This window comes from Acinonyx jubatus, chromosome B2 (genome assembly GCF_027475565.1).
Source record: "Acinonyx jubatus isolate Ajub_Pintada_27869175 chromosome B2, VMU_Ajub_asm_v1.0, whole genome shotgun sequence".
Taxonomy (NCBI): Eukaryota; Metazoa; Chordata; class Mammalia; order Carnivora; family Felidae; genus Acinonyx; species Acinonyx jubatus.
The window spans coordinates 62,226,952-62,247,311 of NC_069385.1; the positions used below are offsets into that span (position 1 = coordinate 62,226,952).

Sequence of the window (20,360 nt, forward strand, 5' to 3'; positions counted from 1 at the left end):
TATATACACTGAAAGTGAATGGATGGAGAAATACTCACCATGCAAATGGAAATGGAAAAACAAAAAAACAAAAACAAAGTAGCAATACTTATATCAGACAAAATAGATTTTAAAACAAAGACTATAACAAGAGACAAAGCATTGCATAATGATAAAGGGATCAATCCAATAAGAGGGTGTAACAGTTGTAGGTATCTGTGCACCCAGCACTGGAGCATATACCTACAAAGAGCAAATATTAATGGACATAAAGAGAGAAATTGATGATAATACAGTAATAGTAGTGGACTTTAACATTTTACTTAACATCAGTGGATAGATCATCCAGGTAGAAAATCAACAAGGAAATAATGTCTTTGAATGACATATTGGACTAGAGGGAAATAACATATAGAGAACATTCCATCTGAAAACAACAGAATACACATTCTTTTTTATTGTGCATGGAACATTCTCCTGAATAGATCATGTATTAGGCCACAAAACAAGCCTCAATAAATTTGAGAAGATTGAAGTCATACCATGTGTCTTTTCGGATTACAACGGTATGAAACCAGAAATAAATCACAAGAAAAAAATAGAAAAGACACAAAAACCTGGAGACTAAACAACATGATACTGAACAAGCAATGAAGGGGTCAATGAAGAAATCAAACAAATGAACAAAATTAATGGAGACAAATGGAAATGAAAACATAATGGTCCAAAATCTTTGGGACACGGCAAAACCAGTTCTAAGGGAAATATGCAGTGATATAGGTCTACATCAAGAAACAATAAAAAGCTCAAATAAACAGTCTACACCTAAAGGAACTAGAAAAAGAACAAACAAAATTCAAGGTGAATAGAAGAAAGGAAATAATAAAGATCAGAGCAGAAATAAATGATATAGAGACTAAAGCAAAAAGCAATAGAAAAAAAAATCAACGAAACTGAAAGCTGATTCTTTGAAAAGATAAATAAATCAATAAACCCATAGCTGGAGTCATCAAAAATAAAAGAGAAAGGACTCAAACCAGAAATAAGAGAGAAGTAACAAACTGACACAACAAAATACAAAGAATTATAAGAGAATAATGTGAAAATTTACATGCCAACAAACTGGACAACCTAGGAGAAATGGATAAATTACTAGAAACATTCAATCTTCCAAAACTGACCTAGGAAAAAATAGAAAATCTGAATACGCTGATTACAAATAATGAATTGGTAATCAAAAAAGTACCAAAAATGAAAGTTCAGAACCAGATGATTTACAGATGAATACTACAAACATTTAAAGAAGAGAGCACTGGTTTCCCTGGATGGCTCAGTTGGTTAAGCATCCAACTTTAGCTCAGGTGATGATCTTGCGGTTTGTGAGTTCGAGCCCCACATCAGGCTCTGCGCTGACAGCTCAAAGCCTGGAGCCTGCTTCAGATTCTGTGTCTCCCTCTCTCTCTGCCCCTCCCCTGCTCATGTGCTCTCTCTCTCTCTCTCTCTCTCTTTCTCAAAAATAAGTGTTAAATAAATAAATAAATAAATAAATAAATAAATAAATAGAGTTAGTACCTATTCACCTTTATTCCAAAAATAGAGGAGGTAGGAAGGTTTCCAAACATATTCTATGAGGCCAGCATTACCCTGATACCAAAACCAGACAGACAGACCACAAAAAATGAAAACTATGGGCCAAAATATTACAAAACCTCATACAACAATACATTAAAAAGATCATTCACCATGACCAAGTGGAATTTATTCCAGGGGTGCAAGGATGGTTCAGTATTTGCAAATCAATCAGTGTGATACACCATATCAACAAAATGAAGGATAAAAATCATATCATCTCAGTAGATGCAGAAAAAGCATTTGATAAAATTCAGCATCCATTCGTGATAAAAAAAAAAACTCAACAAAGTAGAATGAACTTACCTCAACATAATAGTAATAATAAAGTGGACAACATACCTCAATGTAATAAAGGCCATATATGAACAACCCACAGTTAACATCACACTCAGCGGTGAAAAACTGAGAGCTTTTCCTCTAAGATGTCCACTCTCACTGTGTTTATTCAAGATAGTACTGGAAGTCCTAGGCATAGCAGTCAGACAAGAAAAAGAAATAACAGTCATCCATATTGATAAAGAAGTCAAACTCTCACTATTTGCAGATGACTGGTTACGATACATGGAAAGTCCTAAAGATTCCACACAAAAAAACTGCTAGAAGACATGAATTCAGTAAAGCTCCAGGATATAAGATTAGTATCCAGAAATCAGTAGCATTTCTATACACCAATAATGAAGTAGCAAAAAAAAAAAAAAAAAAAAAAAAGAGAAAACAACACCATTTACAGTTGCACGAAAAAGAATAAAACACCTATGAATAAACTTAACCAAAATGGGGAAAGAACTGTTCTTGAAAACTATAAAGCACTGATGAAAGAAATTGAAGATGATTCAAACAAAGGGAAAGATATTCCATGCTCATGAATTGGAAGAATTAGGATTGTTAAAATGTCCCAAATATTTCCCCATCAATCTTCAGATTCAGTGCAATCCCTATCAAAATACAAACAACATTTTTCACAAAACTAGAACCAATAGTACTAAAATTTTTATGGAATCACAAAAAACCTCAAATAGCTAAAGCAGTCTTGAGAAAGAACAAGTCTTGAGGTATCACAATCCCAGATTTCAAGATATACTACAAAGCTGTAGTAATCAAAATAATATGGTACTGGTATAAAAATAGACACATAGATCAATGGATCATAATAGAGAGCCCAGAAATAAAGGAGGCAAGATTATATAATGGGGAAAAGACAATCTCTTCAGTAGATGGTGCTGGGAAAACTGGATAGCTATGTGTAGAAGAATAAAACTGGACTACCTTTTAACACCCTACCGCAAAATAAACTTAAGGATTAAACACCTACATGTGAAACCTGAAATCACAAAAATTTTAGAAGAGACCACAGGCAGTAATTACTCTAACATCAGCTGTAGCAACATTTTTCTAGATATGTCTCCTAAGGCAAGGGAAACAAAAGCAAAAAGAAACTACTGGGACTACATCAAAATAAAAAAAAATGCACCATGAACAAAGCAAAAACACAACCTACTGAAGGGGAGAAGATATTTGCAAATGATATATCTGATAAGGGGTTAATATCCTAAATATATAAAGAACTTAAAAACTCAATATGAAAAAACAATGCGATAAAAGAATGGGTAGAGGATCTGAATAGATATTTCTCCAGAGATGACACACAGATGGTGAACAGACACATGAAAAGATGTTCAACATCACTATTCATCAGGGAACTGCAAATCAAAACCACAGTGCGATATCACCCTTACACTTATTAGAATGGCTAAAATCAAAAACACAAGAAATAAATGTTGGTGAGGATGTGGAGATAAAGGAACCCTTGTGCACTGTAGATGGGCATGTAACCGGTACAGCCACTATGGAGAACAGAATGGAGGTACCTCAAAAAATTAAAAATAGAATTACTGTATGTTCTAGTAATTCCACTATTGGGTATTTACTCAAAACAAACAACACAAATTCAAAAAGGTATATATGCACCCTTATGTTTGTTGGAGTATTATTTACAGTAGCCAAGATACGAAGTCAGCCTAAGTGTCTATCAATAAAAAATGGATAAGGAAAATGTGGTATATAGGTATGCAGTGAAATATTACATGGCCATAAAAAAGGATGAGATTGTGATAACATGGAGGGTATTTTGTTAAGTGAAATAAGTCACACTGAGAAAGATAAAGAATACATGATTTCACTTGTAAGTGGAATCTTTAGGAAAAAAAGCAACAAATGAATAAACAAAAAGAATCAAATCTATAAATATAGAGAACAAACTGATGGTTGCCAGAGGAAAGGGGGGGGGGGGGGTGGAGGGATGGGCAAGATGTGTGAGGAGGAGTGGGAGATACAGGCTTCCAGTTATGGAATGAATAAGTCCTGGGAAAAGAAGACGTAGCATATGGAATATAGCCAGTGATATTGTAGTAGCATTGCATGGTAACAGATGGTAGCTACACTTGTGAACATAGCATAATGTATAAACCTGTTGAATCACTACCTTGTATATCTAAAACTAATATAACATTGTGTGTCAACTATACTAAAAAAAAAATAGAAGAGAGAGCAAGGAAGTATTATTATGGCAAAATAAATTATAGGAAGAGGACCATCATGCAAATATATTAGAACATCTTATTTCAAATATAAAGAACAAAGTAAAATAATGTTAACAGCAATGTGACTGTATGCTTTATATTGTTCCGAGCATATACTAACCGATTTAACCCTCACAGTGTTTGAGATGGCTGTTATTATAGCCACAGAAGTGGAAACAGGCTGAAAGAAGTTACGTGATTTGCCAGAGTCTCATGTCTAATGAGGAATCTGAATTTTTTTTTTTTACAATTTTTTTAAAGTTTATTTGTTTATTTGAAAGAGAGGCAGCGTGAATGGGGGAGGGGCAGAGAGAGAAGGGGAAAGAGAGAATCCCAATCAAGCTCGTGCTGGCAGCACAGAGCCCAATGTGGGGCTCGAACTCATGAAACCACAAGACCATGAGCTGAGCCGAAACCAAGAGGTCGATGCTTAACCAACTGAGCCACCCAGGTGCCACAGGAATCTGAATTTGAATCAGAATCTATGCTCCTAAACCACTATGCTAAATTTTCATTTTTATTGTTGTTTATGGTTTCCTTAAGTGTTTGAATCCATTTTGAAAAAAAGATTCTTAGTTAAACCAAGCTTATAGTCATTATTTTGTCATTTTGTGATTGGTGCCTATTAATGTTAAGTGGCATTCCTTCTTCATACTGAAAATGCTTACTGACCAGTACAAAGCTGAGTAAGATACAGTCCCTACCTTCAGAGAGTTTATGACCTGGCCAAAAAAACAAAACAAAACAAAAAAAAAAACGCAGTAAAACAATTATAAGTAACTTTAATGCAAGCCAGAAGCAAGTTCATTTGGGGGCTCAAAGAAAAGAGAGTATATATGATTAAAGAAATATGAAAAAGGTTACTTGAAAAGGTTAATAGGGGGCACCTGGGTGGCTCAGTCAGTTGAGCATCCGGCTCTTGATTTCAGTTCAGGTCATGATCCCAGGGTGGTGGGATTGAGCCCTGTGTTTGTGTCTGTGCTGAGCCTGATGCCTGCTTAGGATTCTCTCTCTCTGTGTGTCTCTCTCTCCCTCTGCCCCTCTCCCCTGCTCGTGCATGCTCTCTCTCTAAAATTAAAAAAAAATTTTTTTTAAGGTTAATAGGTATTTGAAAGGTATCCTTGAAAAGGGAATAGAAAATAGGAGGAGGAGAGCATTTTAAGCAGAATGAAGAGCATGAAACATGGCATAGGAGTTAAAAATACAGAATACCTTCAGAGAATTGGCAATCTAATTTGACTTAGAACGTTAGTATAATGCAGGCTTTCGTGGAGAGTTTTGAACACAAGGATGAGGAATCTGCACAAAATTAAACAAGGAAGAGCTATTACTGGGTTTTAATTTGGAGCATGAGTGATATATTTAGAGCTGTGTTAGGGATATTAATCTAGAAACAAGTGGTAGGTGAATTGGGAGAACAAGGAAATCAAAATCGGGGAGATTAGCCATGGTAATCCATCTAATACGGGTCCAAACCAGGGTAATGGTGTTGTGAAATTAAACACCATCCCTTCATTCTTTCATTTATTACACACTTACTGAGCATACACTGTGTCAGGCATTGTTTCCAACACTGGAGATAGGTCAGATAGACAGATGTGGCCCCTGCCCTGAGGGAGCAAACTGACTGAGAACATAGTTGTGTTCTAGGTGGATAAGAAAACAAAAGCACACAGTCCTCTGGAAGCATAAGACAGGACACCTTAGCCTTGTTAAATTTTCAGTCTTCCAACTTCCTTCCCTGACATTCTATTCTCTTAGGCTTTTAGGAATTTCTAACTTACTAGGAAACTCAGATGCTAATGACCAAGTCTGGCAAATAGAAAACAGTCACAACCCTAGGTGAAGAACACCGACCACATAGCCAAGTGTCCCAGCTGAGGTTCTCTGATCTTGTACAACAGAAGCCCACTCACACTAACTTCCACATAAGAGAAGGAACATTATTGTGAAGGTACAGGTGTCTCTCTGGGATCCATAGGTAGGAGTTATGGTCAGACCTCAGCAGAGACTGGAAAACTATCAAAAGGCAAGAACGTTGTTTTCTCTTTTTTCTGCCTTTTCCTGTCCTTCATGCTCAGGCGCCTGCCCCACCTCCACTGCCCTTGTATACTCACCAATAACTTTTACATCTGCTTTTCCCTTTGTTTTTGCCTTACTCTTTTCTTGTCATGCTGGCCATCTCTGTCTTCCTATGTACATGTGGCTATATGATACAACAGTCCCAACCCAGTTTTTCGTGTCTTTAGTTCAAGGGATCTATGGACACTGAAGGCGTTAGTGAGTTCCAGTTCTCCTGATTCCCAGGAGAATCTGTATGGGTTTGGCACGGGGCTAGCCGCAGTCAAGGTAGCAGTGTACTGCTTCTGGAGCCCATGGCAAGGAGGGGAGCAGAAAGGATTTCTCAGGGGAAAAGGCATAGGTTAACGTCTCAGAAACTCCAGTTCCATCACATTAGATGTGTTTATGTGATATGATAGTGATTTTTTTTCCTCCCTAGAAAACCCACAGTTAAAGCATGCGTGCGTGTTTTACAATAGATGATATCTTCAAGCCTAATGATATTTGTTATTTATTGAGTGCTGACTTTAAGCAGGTGCTTTTCATAACGTATATAATGTGGCTTCTATCTGAATAGCCAGTAGTCTCTTCAGATTTAACGTGGGCTAAATGGAGTACTGCTCAGCCATTATCTATCTGACTTCTGATAATGCCATTTTATACCCACCACTTATCGAGTTGTATTGTAACTATTTGTTTTCAACTCTGGTCAAGGAGTTCCTTAGGGCAGACACATGTCTTATTCATCTTTGTATCTCCAGTGCCTGAAACAGAAGTTTCTGCAGTGGTAGTTGCTCAGTGATTGCACTGCATGGAATATGAGGTTGAATCACTGTAAGCATTGCTGTATGATTTGACCCATGGGTTGAGGAAAACGAGATGTGTAGACAGTTTTGAACTTGGGTGACAGAAATAGGAAAAGTCTGGAGGAGCTGATTGGAATGGCCAGGAGGTAGGAATGAAGATAGTGAGTAGACTATTGACAAAATCCAGGTCCTAGATGCCAAATTGGTTGGAACAATTCCGTTTGTATTTTTTTTACAAGACTATTTCGATATGTCTTTTGTTTAAAGAAATGCTTTTAATTTTTAAAAGGCAGTTTATCTTAAATGCATTTTAAATAATAAATAATAAAGGGGTTCTTTATCCGGACATTATATAAATATGATTCTTAAGGTGTTTTGTTTTATTTTAACAGGAACAAGAATGGTAAGTCCAGCATCTTTAAGAAAACTTCTGGAATCTTGTAAAGATCTTTGCTTGCTTGATGTGTCCTTCTGTTCACAGATTGATAACAGAGCTGTGCTGGAACTCAATGTGAGCTTTCCAAATGTATTCATAAAAAAGAGCTTTACGCAGTGACTTCGTATATGTTCTATAATAAAATCCATGTGCTTTCATAGGGTTTTATTTTGGCGTTGGTTTTGTTTAGTTTTATAATGGTGGGAATGTCTTACTCCTCCATTAAGGCATTTGTAGATTTTAAAGAAAGATATGAAATTGTCCGTTAAATCAAGTAAAAATGTAAACAAGTGTTTTCATAAAATATTGTAAGCACTTTTCTTCAAGAATATGTGAGTGGGTCACATTATTTTTACCTTATGTTCATCAGTAATATTATTCTTTAGTCAATATTTACATGTGTAATAAAAGAGTAATATGGAAACCTTTTAACTTATTTTTAAAGGAACACGTTGAGCCAGAAAGTATCGTGATGTTTAAAAATAAAATTAATTTTTCACACCCTCATGTAAAGATGTCTTATTATAATAAGCCTTATGACCTGGCCAGTGTTTTGTTTGATGTATACAGAATTTTCAGAGTTAGTTGGAGGAAGAGTTTTATTTTTTCATGTTGTAATTATTTTTTAAGCTGATACATTAACTCTTCAATTTGACGGTTTTAGTTTTTCCATTTTCCTTCTGACTTATTTATTTTACTACTGGATAATACCAGAGTAGAAATGTGGGCATAATCAAGAACAAGAGGTAAACTACTAAACAAAATAACTTTCCAACTATTAGCAGATGCCTTAAAAATTTGCCTGGAGGGAGAGGCTTAAGACTTCTGAAATATACATGGATTATATCTATTTTTTTCTGTGTCCCAGCACCTTAAATCATTAGAAATCAGTTACAGTGGAGGAAAAACAGACACTGTTTTGTTAAAATAGTGAATCGATTTAGTTCTGTTGCTAAGAAAGTAAACAAAATATTTTGTGGCATATGAAAAGACAGGGCTGTTTTGAGTAGCAAACTAATATTAAGTGTATAGTATAACCAAATTTACTTTCCCACATAGGACAAACTGCTAAATTCCAACATCTGCACATCCCAGAATAATCCTGTAGAACTCTACTGTCCTATCTGGCAGCCACTAGCCATATATGGCTGTTTTATTTAATTGTAGTTAAGTGTAATTAAAAATTCCATACCTCAGTTGTGCTAGCCACATTTCAGGAGTTCAGTAGTCACCTGAGGCTAGTGGTTATCATATTGGACATCATTACTCTAGAATTTCTTGTAGCCATTTAAGAAGAAGCACACTTAGTTAAAAAATTAGCATGCTTAATATATATCTCTGGGCAGTTTTTGAGGGCATTCTCAAAAGTACATATATGAAAGCATTTTTCCCCCAAAGTGCATAAGCTAGTGAATTTATGTAGATGACAAATATTAGGCAGTCAATAAATATTTATTGAATGAGTAAGAATATATTATTGAGCTAAGCCATATAATATGTCAAACCTTAAAAACGTAAAGGCTATAAGGGCTCCTGGGTGGCTCAGTCAGTTGAGCATCAGACTTTGGCTCAGGTCATGATCTCGTGGTTTGTGAGTTCGAGCCCCACATCGAGCTCGCTGCTGTCAGCATGGAGTCTGCTTTGGACCCTCTGTTCCCTCTCTCTTTGTCCCATCCCCCACTTAGGCTCCCCAAAAATAAATAAAACATTAAGAACAATTTTTAATGTAAATATTATAAACTAGTACTATGCTTACTCTTTTCTAGAATATAAAGAATGCAACACGGTGACATTTGAAATATTAAAATAGCAGTACAGCCTCTTCCATATAAGAAACCATCTATATGACGATTGCTGTCATGGGGCAGGACCCACCCTATCTTCTGTTTTCATGGCAGAACCTAGGGCCAGTTGGGAGAGGGCTGGGTTATCCTACACGTTACCTTCATGCACGGGTATTTTCTTTCCACTCACAAATGTATATAAACATTTTAGATGTTTTATCTGGTGGAACTTTTAGGAGGATGAGATTTATAATTTGACTACCAACTGGGTGAAGTGGTACTTTTATCGTAAATTAGCAACCGACATTGAGTTGATGCTTACTTTGGCCAGACCCTCTTTGGTAGGCTTTGTATTCACTTTGTATTCACTTAATCTTCACAACAACCCTGTAAGATAGATACTATTGCTTGCTTCCGGTTACAGTTGAGGAAACTGAGGCAAAGAAAGATTGAAGAACTTCCTCCTGTCCACATACCTGCTGGTGGCAGAGCCATTTTACACACCTTGGACATCTGGCTTTTACACACGTAGGCAGTGCGTTTAACCTATGTTTTAAGTGTGCAGGGTGACTTCTGATTCCGGAGCAGAGGTCAGCAAACATTTTCTGTAATGGACTAAGAGGCAAAATTGAGATTATTATGTAGGTATTATATAATGAGAGAGAGAATGAATTTCCACAAAATTTTTATTGACAGAATTCAAAACATTGTAATTGAAAACAATTTTTTTGTGATACGGTTCTAAAGAAGAATGGAATACTCATGGGGAGGATAATATTTCACTCGATTGGGATTCAAAGTTACTATTTCCTATCATCAGAATTGATTGTAAGTATTCATCTGTTAATGTTGATCTCTAGTAAGATTTTACATATTTTGTCTTTGAAAATATCTTCTCAGACAGATAAGAATTGCCAAGTACATATGTTAATCCATGAGAGTATTTTCCGGAGCATATTTATCACTTGGAAGGCATTGGTAGAATTCTATTAGATTCTTTCTTCCCTTGGTCTTTTCCTTTTAGCCTGCTAGAGCCTTGCAGATTAATCCCTTCCAATTGAAGGTTACGTGGAAGCTCCTGAATTGCACAATTGAATGGATTTTGAAAAATGGAAATTTCCTTTACATTTGCATCAGGGTCCGAAAAACACTGCCGGACCTGTGGTTTGAGCAGAAAATGTATCTGCTGCAGATTTGTGCGACAATGGAAATACTGCTTCTTGTCTTCCCTCTTGAGAGCACAGGAATATACAAAGCTCCTGGGTGTTACTTTGTGATTCAAATCATGTTAGTTGTCATCAAAATTACTCTAGTGTATGTTTCCTGCGTGAACATTGTTTTGCTGTCTCCACCTCCAGAGCTTCTGATTCAGTAGAATTTGCATTTTAATGAGTAATCAGTCGATGCTGATGCTGCTGGTCTGAGGGCACTCTTTGAAAAGCACTACTCTAGAACACTCTGAATCCGGAGGAGCCTTTTCCTGAGTCCTACAGACAGTGGGATAACTGTTCCCATTGTTTTGCACTGTCTCAATTTTTGGTTGAATTTATTACAAAACATCATCAAGTCTGCAACCAAAGCTAGATTCCAAAGCCATTCAGTGTTCTGTAGCAGTAGTTGAGGGTATTTTCTTCTGGTCCAGAAAAATTGCAGTGTCAGTTCTGAACTCAAAAACTCACAATAAAACTACTGCTGCTAAGCCAACTGGTAGGACAAATCGGGATGTCACCTTCCAAAGCTGACAAAAGATAACAACTGATGCCAGTTACATGAAGTTCAATGTCAAGAGCACTAGCTCATTAACACAAGATGAAAGTCAACCATATTCCACAAAAACCTGCTGTAAATAGTACAGTGAATAACCATAGGGTTTTAATACTTTGCATCTTCACAAGTTTTGTAAATTTGACCACCTAAGCCTTTTTTTGCTCCACACGTTCTTACCACCAGATGTAACACATCTTAGCAGATTCTACTTCAGCTTGTACCAAAGTCACGTTTTCTTAACTTCTTAGAAAATACTCTTACCTATAGTTGTTACACACAGACTATTCATAGAAACTAACTCTTCAATCACTTCAGCCTCAGCATTGACTTATCAAATAAACCACAATAACCAGGCAGTAGCAGTAACATCTGTTGACTCATCAAGAGCCAAGGAAAACTACTCAGAATCATTTGCCTTGTTTTTTTGTTTTGTTTTGTTTTGTTTTTTATTGACTGTTGATGTTGTTCCCAATGTTCTCCACTCTTTGAGCGACTATTGTTGCCAAAAGGCTAATTAAATAGTCTAAGCAAGTTTACTTTGGACACTTTACTTTAGTTGATGAATCAAAAACATTTTAATTAACTCACCATTGGTAAATGGCTCTCCTTGCTTGGCTAACAAATGAACCGCTCAGAAGCTTATTTTGGCTGCGGCTTTATTTTCATGTTTTTATTTTTATAAAGAAATTCTGTAATGAAATGAGATACCTTGCTTTAAGTTTTCTAATTTTTCTGGCCACTGTGATGAGTACTTCACTTGATAATTCCAATGTATGTATAGTATTCTTCCAGAACAGCCGCAGTGTCGCTGCATGTTGAACACAGTGCTTTGCCATCTAATTTGATAACAGAATTATCCAGACTGCACCGTGCCTTCAGCACATGAAACTTGGAGTCCACGTTTCTTTTTTTCCTTTCCCTTTCTTTGTTCTGGCATTATGAGTATCCACTGGTAATAAATAACTATTGTGGAAGGACCAGATGGGTGGTATTCAGAAGGCGAAGATTATAACTGCATCACTGCGATTTGTAATGAGCCAAGCAGAAGAGCAGAGCAAGGAGAGCACCATAGGTCTCTGTTGTAGCCACTTAACCTCTTCCCCTGTGGTGTGGTAGCCACTATAGACGATGTATAAATGAATGTGGCCACATTGCTTATGGACACTGAAGGTTTAATTTCATGTAATTTTCATGTGTCACAAAATACTATTCTTCCTTTTATATTCTTTTCTTTTTTGCCAATAGAAAATGGAAAAACCGTTTTAAGTGGCAGGCTGGTGGAGCAAATTTGTAACCCGGGTTCTAGGATATTCTCAAATCAGTGACTAAGCTCAGGTTTGCACACTCCTAATTTTATACACCGCTCTCAAACCTCTTCTCAGCTTTTATCTTTCTCACTTTACCGTTTAGATTTTAATATGAAGAACCATATTTTATTGACTTAGAAAAAAACAAATTTTTACCATAACAAAAGAGAATTTTGAACTTTTTTATTGAGGTATATTTGGCAACTAAGAATTGTATATGTTGAAAGTATACAATTTGATGATTTGATACACATTATATATACATTGTGAAGTCATTGCCACATTCAAGCTAAATAATGTATCTTTTTAGATAGTTACACCTTTTTTTTTTATTTTGGTAGTGACAAGCACATTTCAAGCATACAGTAAGTACTATTTACTGTAGTCACATTGTACATTAGATATCCAGAAGCTATTCATCATGCATAACTGAAACTTTCTTTTAACCAACATCTCCCCATTTCTCCCTCCCCTAGTCCCTGGTAACCCTTACACTCCTGTGAATTTGACTGTTAGATTCCACATAAAAATGAGATCATGCAGCATTTGTCTTTCTGTGTCTGGTTTGTTTCAGCAAAGTGTTCTCCAGGTTCATCCATGTTATTGAAAATGGCAGTATTTCCTTCTTTTCAAGGCTGAATACCATTCATTCCATTATTATATGCGTACACAGTATAAACGATATGTGTGTGTTGTTTGAGAGTGTGTGTGTGTGTGTGTGTGTGTGTGTGTATAAACACACATCACCTATTTTTGTTATCCATTCATCTGTTGACAGATGCTGAAAATAATGTGGGAATGCAAATATCTCTTTGAGATCCTGATTTTATTTTCTTTGGATATATACCCAGAAGTGGGATTGCTGGATCATATGGTAGTTCTATTTTTAATTTTTTGAGAAACCTCCGTACTGTTTTTCATAATGGCTGTACCAATTTACATTCCCACCAACAGTGTACAAGGATTCCATTAACAAGAGAAAATATGTAGACTATCCATTAAAATTTGAAGACAACTGACCCATTATTATTAGTATTGTCAACTAACTTAATTGTTTTAATATTTGTTAGCATTTTGGTAAGATAAAATATCTTTCCAGTGACTAGTAATAGATAAAGCTATGTCCCTGACTCTGAGCATAATTAAAGGAGCCTCTCAATTTAAACTGCCCTAAAATAAGACCCTAAAAATATACAATATATAGAAAAACATTTACATTGTTAATATTCTTCTTTTTTGTTGGGGTGATTAATTTTGAGCCAGTATGTAGCAAAGAAAAAGTGATTTTTTTTTGCAGAAGTGTTTTTATTTTTGGTGTTTCCCAGGAATTAACTAAAGACTGGAAACTCATATTTACAAGTATAGTAATGCTAACCAAAGAGCTATAAAACCAAATGAAAATTTCATTTGGTTACCACGTAAATTAAAAATGATTGTTTGATTTTTCATTTTTTTACTTTACAGTCTTAAAGGATACCTATTCTTGACACAGTAATTTTCATTTTCAAAGCCATTTATCACATTTTTTTCAGTGCTGCATCTAGTTTCCTCCTGTTTGGCACATTTAATACTAAATTAATACTTCAGAAGAACTTTTCATGTTTAGCCATTCTGAAAATGTCAGTGACCCTTACCAGAATGTTAGCTATTGCTAAAACACTATTCTAGCAGCTGTGATTTTTTTTCCTTGTAACCTGGTTCTCTAGCAGTTACGTTAATGTCAATAAGCAAAGGAGGTGATGATAGACAGCAATAGCCACAAGTCAAAAGGGAAAAGATAAATTACTTTAATCAGATATCATGATTTATTATATATATTTTATAACCGTGGACAGAGGCCAAGATTTTTCCTTTGACACAGCAGAAAGTATATAAAGATTTTTGCCTATAAGTCTAAATTTTGTGCTTAAATTTGTGTACATATGAATACCATTAATGGTTTGTTTGATTACGTTTTGAAAGGAAAAATGTAATTATGTTGAAATTAACATTTTCAGAGGAAAGAAGATTTTTTATCGGTGTATTTGGCAAGTAAATTAGTGCAGTCTTAGCTATAAAATTTCAATGAAAAATTTAAAAGCAAAGCAGTCATGTGATCAGATATATTGAGTAGATTACACTAAAGATAAAACAGCTCTTTCTGTTACAAATGAGAATCTGTACAGACAACTGAGATGTTTTAAATTTTATTTGTATAAAAATGCTGTTCAATATCTAATGATTTTTATTGTTTGTATTATTCTGTACTTCAGAATAATAAGATAAGCTTGAGTATCTCATTAGCTCACTTTCAAAATTGATCATTTCAAGACACTGCTGAATATAATGGAAGGTTTGGGTAAATAGGTTTGTGTCACAGCCTCTAGGAAATTAGACGAGGCTAAGCCTAGTAGATGAGCGATCATTTGTGTGCTAAACACTCACAATCCGTCCTCATGTTACGAAATGACATCCGCTCATTTTAAACTCAAAAATTACACGAGTCTGCAACTAAACTGCAGACTGCATGCACACTATTATTTACTCCTCTTTCCTTTCTCAGTAATTCCCCCATATAAGATTTATTTACTTAAAGTTTGGTTGGCTTGTTACTTAAACCAGAGGTTGATACAGTGTTTAACTGATTTTACTTACAGGGTATCGTGTACTGTGGCATTTGCTTTTTGTGGAAGCCAGTCCCTTTCTTACGAATTAGCTCCTAAGTACTGCAGTTCTTGTCGCGCCCAAATTACTTTGGTGAACTAGGACGGAATGAAGTACACAAGATAAGACACATTCATCTATCCACTTAGTCAACAGTATATATATGGACAACAAAGACATGTTGAGATCTCTTGTGCTAGCACATAATTAGGTGGGCAGATCAGGTTTACAGAATGCATATAAATCACCAAAGAGCACATTTCAAAAGGGGTATATGTGCCAAGAAAAAATTCTATGGTGAAATAAGCACGGGATACCAAGAATTCAGCACAGTTAGGCAGGTTTCCTTACTGCTGAACTTCAGAACCTTGATATTTAATGGACACTGTGAAGGTGAGATGAGGTAAGGTTTGTGGCATTTCCCAATTTTCTGTGGAATACTTGTCAACATTTCTTGGAAACTAGTCTCTCAGAGCACTTTGGCAAGTGTTTCTAAGCAGTACACGGTGTCTTATAAAAAGTATTGACTACAGGGGCACCTGGGTGGCTCAGTCGATTAAGCGTCCGACTTTGGCTCAGGTCACGATCTCACAGTTTGTGGGTTTGAGCCCCGCATCGGGCGCTGTTCTCAGCACAGAACTGCTCCAGATCCCTTGTCTCCCTGTCTCTCTCTGCCCCTCTCCAGCTTGAGCTTGCTCGCGTGCTGTCTCTCTCCACAAATAAACATTAAAAAAAAAGTATTCACTACAGTTACTTTTAAATGCTTCCTCAAGATCCTGCATTGTAATTTCTTAACAATAAAAATATTTAAAATGTATTTATTTAAGAGGAAGATTAGGAAGTTGACTAGTGCTCTGGCGATAGGATGAAAAAAATATTTCTGGGCATGATTTCTTTTTATTTGGGCCCATAATTTCTAAGTCCATTTTTTTTTTCCTGTATTAGATTTCTAGAATATGTATTTACTTTAGGTATCCTAAAATTTGGGGAACATGAATGACAGTCTAGTCATTGGGAATGGCTAAAGGAATTGCCATCATATGATGATTTGTCATATTTGTATGTAGAGTTTCATGGTCAAGTTGCTGTATTTACTCTTTATATCTTGTGCTAGTCCATAAACTATTCTAATCATCAATTGTGTAGCCATAGAAAGAGTAGAAATTTTAGATTAACTTCTGAGCAGTGACTACTTAAAAATGTGTAATATGTAGTATGTGTTTTTTAAAGTTACAGTAACAACAGTTCGGAGCTAGCACCTGTTTTGCTGAAGTCTATGAATCAAAGAAGTTGGTAATTTATTACAAGACCATTTCTTCCCAATTAGATACTTTTACATTACGTGAACCCTGTTATATGTGTAGTCATACATACATTCATATATTCTTTTCAGTCTTTTAGGTAAATATGTGTTTAATTTTGTTAATTTTTTTAGTGGAAAGTTATATTTCTGCAGTGCTTTCCATAGAATATTTGTAAGTTGCTGCTAAGATTACAACCATAAAAGCTAGAGAATTATTAATACTAATACAGATTCTGTCACACCATTGTTTCATTTGAGATGTTTTTGCTCACAGATACCCCAAATAAGGAATTGATCGTGTTGATTCCTTTGTTGAAAAGCCCTAAAAATAATTCCACCCAGTAAAACCTAAAATAAATATCCATAAGTATTTATAACCAGAAATATTTGTAAAATCGAAAGACCTTCTTCACATGTGTGTTCCTAGCATATGTTACCTTGTTTGTCAGCGCTGTGTCTGACCATGCATAGCTACACAGAAAAGAGAGAAAATATTATACTATTGAACGACTATTCTTCTTTCAAAGCATCTTCTTTTTTTTTTTTTAACGTTTATTTATTTTTGAGACACAGAGAGACAGAGCATGAACAGGGGAGGGGCAGAGAGAGAGGGAGACACAGAATCGGAAGCAGGCCCCAGGCTCTGAGCCAGCAGCCCAGAGCCTGACGCGGGGCTGGAACTCACGGACCGCGAGATCGTGACCTGGCTGAAGTCGGACGCTTAACGACTGAGCCACCCAGGCACCCCTCGAAGCATCTTCTGATCGCCCATGTATATACGCTCCTTGCCAAAGCCAGGGGTCTCATTTCCTACTCTCGGCTCTGTCTTGTTTACCGGAGCCTGGAGTCTGAGCAGAGTGGTGTCCTGGGGCCTCCGCCTTACCCCTCAGCACCTTCGGTCCTTAACCTCTGTAACAAGCCACTCGCTTCGGTTTTAACTCGGTAGCCTTCAATCCTCTCTCATAAATCAAATTAGGCCATCTATTTTTTGTAATGTTTTGAACATTAAAGTACCAAATGTTAAAGAAGGTGACTTTTTAAGCCTTTTGATAAATGTTCAACCACCAACTCTCTGGTGGGGGAAAAGCCCTGATTTGGAGTGCCTCCCAATTTTTGTCATGCAAATATTCCCTAATTTGGAGCTTTCAGTGTGAAGTGACTCAATGCTGATTTGGGATGAGATGCACACACTTTGTTCTTTTGAGCTGATGCGATCTAGCTCCCGCTCACCAACACCAGATGAGAATAGGCAAAAGAAGCTATAGCTAGTTTTCCCACCAAGGTGGTATTATCTGTACTCAAGTGATCCTTTAAAATCTATGAAATTCTTCCTTGCCACCAAATACATTGAAAAGAATAAAATTAAAAAAGTTTCCTACACTATTATCAAATCATCACCGGTAGGAGGATTAAGAATACTAAGAAGAAAAATACTTTGAAAAAACTTACAAGGAGAAGCAAAATATTTTTGCTGATGTAAATCTGACATCGGTCATGTAAATTGAAAGAGCATTGTGTGTTTGTGGGATTATAATTAAAAAAACCATTTCCCTATATTTCCACGGACTTTGAAAATTATATCCCCAGATAAATTGTGACATTTCCTTTCTGCATGTTGGTGCCATTTCACATTATGAAATTGTCATGGAGATTCATTACATCTATTTTCCAAACACAAATGACCATAATTCAAACATGTACCTATCATATACCAAACTCTAAACTGCATAAAAACATTCTATCACTAACGTATATGTAGGCACATTGATAAGATGTGCACACAATTTTGTAACAAAGATTCTGAGCTTGGGAACCTCAGAATTTTTACTTTTGATATCCTTCTGCCTCAGGTACCAGATTTTTGGTCCAGATTTGGAAGCATTTATGTATTAGCTTTTATCAGGCTACAGTGAATAACAACTTAAGAAATACGAGTGGCTTCCAAGAACATCTAATTCTCGCTCATGTGGCATGTTAGCTACTGTGGGTTGATTTCTGTAGCTACCTCCAGGATGTGGTTCAGGTTCAGGTCTGCTCCATCCAGGATCCAGGCTGAAGAAGGCCCGAACTGGGATATGCCCATCCAGTGGCAAAAGGCACGATGGAGGAGAAGTGGAAGCAATGTGAAATGCATCTATAATGTCGAAGTGGATACGCTGCTCGTTAGGTCCGCTCACACTCTGTTGGCCCAAGCCAGGCATGTGGCCAAGCCCAGTCATCAGGCAACAGGACTGCTCTCCTTCAGGGAGCCATTAGAGGTCATAGCCAAAGGTGTTGGGAACAAATAATTCTGAACAACAATACTCCAGATACCACAATTTTCCACCAATGTTTGAGCTCACTGTAAGCAGCCAAAGTGTGTCAAGATAACATGAGAGGAAATAACATCTTCATTCTTTACAAAGAAATGTATTACTGATAACGTTGGTTGACGTTCAGAATTTTTAGGAGGATCCCCCACTCTTTCTATTTCCCTGGGAAAATAAAAAGCTTGTCTCAAATACCACTATCACCTAATTCTCTAGGAAATAAAAAATAGGATAAACTAATTGAAATGGCCCTACAGAATTGATGGTGTAGGAATGGAGACAGAAGGGGAACAGGAGTCCGGAGGAATCCACAGTCTGGACTGTGCTACATCGTAGTTGTTATTTAACTTTTCTGTGTCTCGAGTTCCTCATGTGTAAAATAAGAAAGTTGTTCCACAAGCTTCCTAAGGTCATTCTTACTATAAAGCTCTCATTCTAATGCTTTTTTATTGTCGTCTCATTAACAAAGCATATCCTTCTTCAATTTTTATTATAGTTTAACTCGTTGTTTTTCTTAGAATTATGGCAGAGCAATGGGATTTTAATTTTCTTTTATTCATATCCTACCCAATTAAAAAAGGGAGTCAAGATAAAGTAATAGAACACAATCCTCCTTGTTTTTAATCTTAATATTCAAACTAATACTTCCTTTACTCTGAGGTTGCTGATTTAAACATCACTATATGTAAGAATCATCTGGGAGCTTGTTTAAAATGTAAATTTGTAGCCCCCAAACCCCCAGAGATTCTAAGCCTAGACAGAACCCAGAAAACTACATTTCTAACAAGCCTCCCCAGGATCCACACTAGTCTAAGCAGTACAAACTCTATATATTGATGATAATAATGACAATAATAATAACAACCCCAAACACTGAGATAATAAATACCTAGCCTAATAATCTGAAATCAGTTACTGCCATGCCTCTCAACTATACATTCCTCATTTGGTGGCTGTATTTTGTCTTCATTAATTTAACTTTTTCTTTTCTGCATTTAGCTTATTGGACCTCTGTAAGGTATGGAATTATGTTCATATATACATTTTAGAAACGCGGCAACCAAAATATCTTAATACTCCTTTGAAGTGAAAGTGCTTCGGTTAGTATTGGCTTCTTCCAATCCATAAGGGTAGATCCACCTGAGACTGAAATACTACAAAATTAGCACTACTGTTAGATTATTACCCCCAGTCCCCTGCTTCTTCCCTTGTTCCTCCAATCTAATCTCCACATCCACATACTCCTTTTAAAACATGCTCACATCATGTCATTTCTCTACTTAAAATCCTCCAGAATAGAAACCAAAACCCTCATCTTCTAGGATCTTATCTCTCCAACTAGTCCCCACCCCCACCTCTGCACCTACTCCTTGCTGTAATGCTCTTCCTCCTGTATCTCCACCATCCCAGCTCTCACTTTCCTCAGGGCTCTGTTCAAATATTGCCTCTACAGAGAGGCCCTTATTGACAGCTGATAGAGTATTCTCTCCCACCTATCAATCACTACCCTTTGTACCCTGTATTTTTATTTATAGCGCTTAGGACTCTCTGACATACTATGTGTTGATTTATATCCATCCCTCTATAAGTTTTACCTCTATAAGTATAAGGGCTTTGTTTTGTTCACTGCTCTGTCTTCCAGGAATTAGAATAATACCTGGCACAGAGTAGGTACTCAATAAATATTTGTTGAGCAAATTTTGGAGATTGTACACAGCTTGGCCTGTCTCCAGTATAAGGCAAGACTATTAAGA

General features: G+C 36.4%; 1 protein-coding gene across 3 annotated transcripts in view; it reads left to right on the top strand.

The window, feature by feature from the left end:
- The window catches only part of FBXL4 (F-box and leucine rich repeat protein 4), an 81,806-nt gene extending 73,806 nt beyond the window's left edge, over window positions 1-8,000 (top strand). For all 3 annotated transcript variants that reach the window (XM_015077793.3, XM_015077794.3, XM_053222444.1), the window contains one exon: window positions 7,450-8,000. In XM_015077793.3, the coding sequence (XP_014933279.1) occupies window positions 7,450-7,613 (164 nt within the window). In that variant the 3' untranslated portion in view covers window positions 7,614-8,000. The remainder of the gene's footprint in view (window positions 1-7,449) is intronic.
- Window positions 8,001-20,360: the final 12,360 nt, after the last annotated feature.